General features: G+C 48.4%; 1 protein-coding gene across 2 annotated transcripts in view; it reads left to right on the top strand.

Moving 5' to 3' along the window:
* FAM129B (family with sequence similarity 129 member B) overlaps positions 1-6,000 on the top strand; it is a 97,654-nt gene that overhangs the window by 59,987 nt on the left and 31,667 nt on the right. For both annotated transcript variants that reach the window (XM_019540618.1, XM_019540617.1), the window contains exons 3-4: positions 2,897-3,025; positions 3,717-3,822. In XM_019540618.1, coding sequence (XP_019396163.1) covers positions 2,897-3,025; positions 3,717-3,822 — 235 coding nt within the window. The remainder of the gene's footprint in view (positions 1-2,896; positions 3,026-3,716; positions 3,823-6,000) is intronic.

Here is a 6,000-nt window from a genome sequence, read left to right as displayed (position 1 = left end):
CCCTCACCCTACTGCAGCACTAGGACTTCTGAGGCCACATCCCATGATTATGCACTGCATTTGGAAGAGCTGCTCTGCCTTGTGCCAATAAATTGTGGTGGTATATCTGCCTTTCTGAATTCACAGGCATTGTGGGAAGCCACTGGAAGACTGTTAGCACTTGAATAATTTATTTTGTGACCTCACCATGAAGCAAGTGGATTGCCAACACTAGCGAAAGAGGACCGAGGTTTCAATGCATGCCCCAAACAGCTTAATTATCCTAGATTGAAAGCACCACTTGGATGAAAAGTGTATGCATGTGTATACGTACTAGAGAGGCACTGAGGTGTGAGTAAGAGCCTAGAGTAACTCGAGCCATGGTTTTAGGCTCTCTGCTTCCATTCTCCACTTAAATATTACTGGCGGTCTGTGCATTTGGAGCACTGAGGCCTGTCTAATCTCCTAAAGGCTGACTCTTTTGCTGACTTCCGTTATTAAGGAATTGGCTGCAGGACGAATACACAGACTGTCAGCAAGAAGTGCTCCTTGGCCTTGTTTATATTCCCTGGGTCATAAAAATTCTCCTAGGATGCAAATTCTTTTAAATCATTAGGTAAGCCTGTGTTTAGAGTCACATAACAAGTTCTTGCACTCACAGCTGGCTCAGGCAGAAATGTTTCGAAGGGTTTTAAGCCAGTGTAGTCCACTGGGGAAGTTTTTTATAAGGTCCAGGATATAGAAAACCCAAGTGTTATTCTTGTAGCTCTGTCATTCATTTCTTATATGATTGCCTGTAACTGGTGATGAGCCAGTTGGTGTGTTCCAGTATTCTGAACTCACTTGCCGTGTGATTGGGAGCAGCTAACCCCAGCTGATTTATTTCATTTATTTATTCATAACTTTCATTAATTTATTGCTTCTTGTTTCATTTATTTACATTATAAGGGGAGGCACACCAATACATCGGTCTGATATCTGATCGGCACCGATATAAAGAAAATTGATTGCATCGGAAATTGCCCTGATGTAGCCAATAATTTGGCCCACCCCGCCTATGGGATGGAGCCCTGGTTCGTCTGGTGGGCATGCGGGGGCAGCTCCTGCCACTGCACGGCGCTCATCGTGGAGCTGCTGGTTCAGCACTCGCCCACTGGTCCACCGGCTTCTGCCGCTGCTCCTGCTGCTCGTCTGGGAGGGCACAGGGGAAAGTGCCATGTGCCCCCAGATCTGTGCAAGGCAGAGTGGGCTGGGGCCAGGGCTGAGCCAGGCTCTTCTCAGCCAGCCCTACCCTGTCCCACGCAGATCTGGGGCACACTCCCCTCCCCATGCCCTCCTGGTCAAACAGCAGAAGCAACAGCAGGAATTGGTGGATAAGCGCCAGACCAGTGGTTCCCAAACCAGTAGCATGGAGTTGTGGGAGCTGCTCTACCCCCTCCGCACACCCCTTGGACAAGTCGCAGCTCCATCCTGCACCCATCCCACCCCAGCTTGCTCCAGCCCCTGCCTCACTCCTCCCTCACCGTGGAGGCCTTGATCTGCACCCCCCCCCCAACACCATTTCCCTCCCCTCTCCCCTTCTACCACACTAGACTTACCAGCTGCATGCAGCTCTCCAAGCTGCCAGGTTGGTATCAGAAATTGGATCAATATTAGCTGATATGCCTCCTTAAAAATTGGCTATCTGTATTGGCCCCAAAAATCTCCATAGGTGCACCCCTAATTATAAGCTTATTGGGTTAGATTTAGATTCTTGCTTTGTATAGTGCCTTGAACAAGTATAGCCTGATCTTCATGGGAGCCGAGGCTCCAGTTCTTGTACAAATCAATACACAAATAAATTAAATACTGTTTTTGTGGGGGGGAGGGTTTGGGGGGGTGAATGTGGTGTATGATGGAAGTTCATTAGTATGTGAATACTCACTATGCTCTTTGACCTCTTTAGCTTGGTTGGCATTTTTCAGACTGCTTCAGGCTCTGCTTCTGACCTGCTGTGTGGTCTTGGAGAAAGACACTTTGCCCTCTCTGTCTCCAGTTCCCCATCCATAGGGAAAACAGCAAGGATGAAGCTTGCGTAATTCAAAAAAAAGGCAACTTACTTATGAAGGGAAAATGATATACAGGGTGTTTATAAAGTTCTTGTGCGACTTTAAACTTTAATAACTGTGGATATACACATACTGGAAGCAAACTGTACATGGCACTTGAAAGCATAATTCATTAAGAAGTTTTTTAGTGTAAGCTGTGCGTAGGATAAGGATCACAAATGCAATTCGTGAAATCACTCAGCAGCAACTGGAAAATGTTGTCTGTGAGCTGGGGAATCAGATTGAGCAGTGTATCACGAAAGATGTTATGTTGAAGTCTAGAAATGTAAGCTGTATTGTGTTAAAACTTAATGGATTACTGTATGCTTTCCATTGCCATTTACAGTTTGCTTCTATCATGTGTACATCCAAAATCATTAAAGTTTAAAGTTGCACAAGGACTTTATAAACACCCTGTATACTAGAAGAGCTAAGCATAAAGGAATAGGTGCCAGAAGCCAGATTCTGAGCTGAGACCAGTGAGGTGGCTACCTGAAAAGCATTAATTTCAATGCTGAAAGACCACCTCAAGCTGAAGTAGCCTATTGCGTAAGACATGATCATTTCTACAGCTAATGGCACGCAAGGGAGTGATGTAACGGGCATCATGGCCGGTCACCTTAGACTTCTCAGTTCAAATGACCGGGTGCCTATATACCATTGGGTCAATGGAGGGAGCCTATGGCATGAGTCTAGAGTGAAGATTGAGCGCTCATCTCCAGAACATGAGTGAAATGCCTTAGCACCCTGCCCCGCTGTAACATACCGCCTGACTGTCCTTCCTCTCTTGGCATGCAGGCTCTCACCATGCTGTTCCCGTCTCTTGGCAGGTGCCGCTGGAGGACCACGTCATCTTCTCTGGGAACCTCTTCCAGTACTTGGAGGAGAACAAGAAATGGCGAAACCGTTTCAGCGTTGTTCCGCACAACTATGGCTTGGTGCTGTATGAGAACAAGCCGGTGAGGCCATCACTACATCTCATACCCTTCCCTCTCCACTTTGCGGTGGGAAGAGTGTATTGCAGGCCTGTTTGATGCAGGGAATTTACCTCTGAAATAGAGCTCCTCGTCCTGTCAAGGACTCTCCAGCACCAACTCTTGCACACCAGTGGCACTTAGCATTGTAAAACAGTCCCTACATGTGTGTGCCCAAGAGGTCTTCAGTGACCTGGCAGGGGTTGCAGGGGTTGCAGTGCTGGGAAAGAGGAAGCTCTGAACCTCCTGAGCTAGCAGAGCAGTGGCTCTGCCAATGGGGAATGCTGCACTGGTAAGATGTAAGCTTTCTTAACTGTTGTCGGAGGCCAGAGTGGCACCATGTGCCCCCCTGACATGACAGGGAGTCCACTACAAGGAGTCATCCCGTTTCTCTTGAGTTCTGCTAAAGGGAAACATCTGATTCTGCTCTTCTCAAGAGAGCAGTTTCCCCTCCCCATCACAACCCACATGCAAGGGTTGTGGGTGTTTGATTGCCCAGTTGTTCTGCATGCCAGTGAATTTCTCTCTTACATGCACCACCCCCTTAGTACATTAAACCCGTGCCAAAAACCAGGGTGACAGGTGTTCAGGAGAAGCCATGCTGCCAAGTTATGGAGCTATGGGCTGCTTTGAGACTCTCTCCCATTGACTAACCAACTTCCTTCCTGTTCTCCAGGCTTATGAGAGAGGGATGCAGCCTCGAATACTCATCAACAGCGCTGGTTACAAAATCCTTACCTCCTTGGAACAGTATTTTGAGCTTGTCAATAACAGCTTCCCAGGTAAGACTACCCGTGTCCTCTTTCTCAGCACTCTTCCTCATCCAAGTGAGAAGTGAGATGGGATACTGGAGGGCTGGCCTCATGTTGGCCACTGTATTGTTCTAGGCTGGCCTACATGTCTGATTCCCTGCCCCTGGCATCCCAGAATGCTGTCCAGCCTATATAGAATAAGAGGTGGAGGAAGACAAAGATGTTTGATCTTAATTTATTTTTGTCTCCTCTAGCTCTCCTCATCTCAGTCTTCCCCATAGGAGAGATGGTTGCAGAGGAAGGAAGGTGGGCAGGGCAAAGGGGGAATTCACAGTACCCCTTAGTGATGAGTCTGTGCAGCACCATGCATGCTAACATGGTGGGGTTCATGTGTGGGTGGGGTTTCTCTGCTGCACATGTTTCTCCTGACCTTTCCTTGCTCCATCCCTTGGGACTGCCCTTGGGATGAATGTGCTGCTTCCCTGTTCTCTTCTAGGAGTGCAGGAATGGCTCCCTGATTGTCTAGCTTCTGTTCTCCAGAGCAAGGCAATTAATTTTTCTGCAACAATTTCATTTGGCAGACAGAAAACCCCTCACCCCTCCTCCTTTACAGTATGGTGAGAGGGTTTGGAATCAGGGGAGAGAAAAGTGCAAACTGGCAACCCTCTTTGTTTTCAAGGACCCAGCATTAGTCACTGCTGCTAGGTTGTCAAAAGTGCTTGATGCACATTGGGAAATGAGCTCCACTGAAAATCTGACCAGTGGGGATATGGGGATTTTGCTTTTATTTCCACCCTGCTTGTCTTTCCTTTACTAGACTTGCCACTGGCCAGACCCGGTTCTCACAGCTGCTTGTGGATAGCTTCCCTGTTTTAAAAGGCATAATCCCATCCTTGGTTTCAGGGAACAGGTTTTTGGAGCGTTAATGGCCATCCAAAGAAGCCTTCCCCACTCCTTGTTGAGAAACTGTCCTTTTGTCCTTCCCTGGTGACTTCTTTCCAAATACTGCTGTTCAGCATTGTGCAGGGGATGTCTCTTCCAAAACACAGTGGTTGCGGTGGTATCTCAAACTCTGGAGCTGTGGTGTGCAGGAAGATGCCTCAGCCCAATCATTTGTAAATAAACAGCTTGACCAACATGCCAGTGTAGGAGTGTGGAAAATGGTTTGGGGTATGATGAAGGGGGTGGAATAAGGGTGTTCCAGCAGGAGCTGGGGTGCTGGATAGATGGCCTAGAATAGCAAAATCCCAGTGAAATGGTGTCACCTTTTCTTAGACTTCCTGTGGGAGGGAAGTAAATGGGCAATGGGATGGGCAAAACCTGGTATTGAGGGCAAGGACAGATGCATGCAGCCTTCTGAAGAGTGCCCTTGTATAAGCAAAATAAATCCCTTTATAACCTGCAGAACCTTTTGTCCCACCCACCCCAGCATGTCATCCTGCATACGGTGGCAGCATTTTGCTCTCTGCTCTGCCCAGGAGCTACAGAGGGCAGGAGTGTTGGTCACTGCTGGAAGTGAGGTGCAGTGTTTGGGATCCAACCTCTGGTCCTTGAGTCAGAGCCTGGTGCCTTTTCAAATACCACTTCTGTTTGATAATGACAGTGCAGGCCCAGGGGAAGAACTGGTCACAAATCTGGGGAAACAAGTTTCACTGGCGGCCTGGCCAGTCTGAGTCAGAAATAAATTCTTCATCTGAGACCTTGGGATCCATGCATTTTCATGAAACACAAGGCCGTGTTCCCATGTAACCCTTTTGGGAACAGAGCTACTAGGAATCCAGAGGCTGGACCCCAGTGCTTCCAGGGCATCTTCTGTGGAGCATGGAGGTCTGAAAGCCCTGGCTCTCAGCAGGCATCCCAGACCCTGCGCTCCCCCATAGCTGCTCAGTGAACTCGGTGATGTCAGTTTAGCTGAGCAGCTGCAATATCCAGGAAGCTTATTTCATTTGGAAACAACAATCCTGCAGTTTGTGGGAAATTAAAGAAAGAAACACACTGGTCCTGGCTTGGTTCAACCTGGAGCCACACTTCCCACCTTGGGACCTTCCCTCCAAGTGGGAACCTGCTTCTTGGGCAGCTGCAGGTTGCTGTGTGCTCTGCTCTGCGCCGGTGGGTGAGTTCTTCTGTCCCTGTGAGCACAGTGAAGTGATCTTAACCTTGGCAGCTTAAGGAAGGGCCTCGTTAGCTCCCTAGAAGGAAATCTGCTTC

This window comes from Crocodylus porosus, unplaced genomic scaffold, assembly GCF_001723895.1.
Source record: "Crocodylus porosus isolate Cpor-Errol unplaced genomic scaffold, CroPor_comp1, whole genome shotgun sequence".
Lineage (NCBI taxonomy): Eukaryota > Metazoa > Chordata > Crocodylia > Crocodylidae > Crocodylus > Crocodylus porosus.
This window is presented reverse-complemented; position numbering and strand designations above follow the sequence as displayed.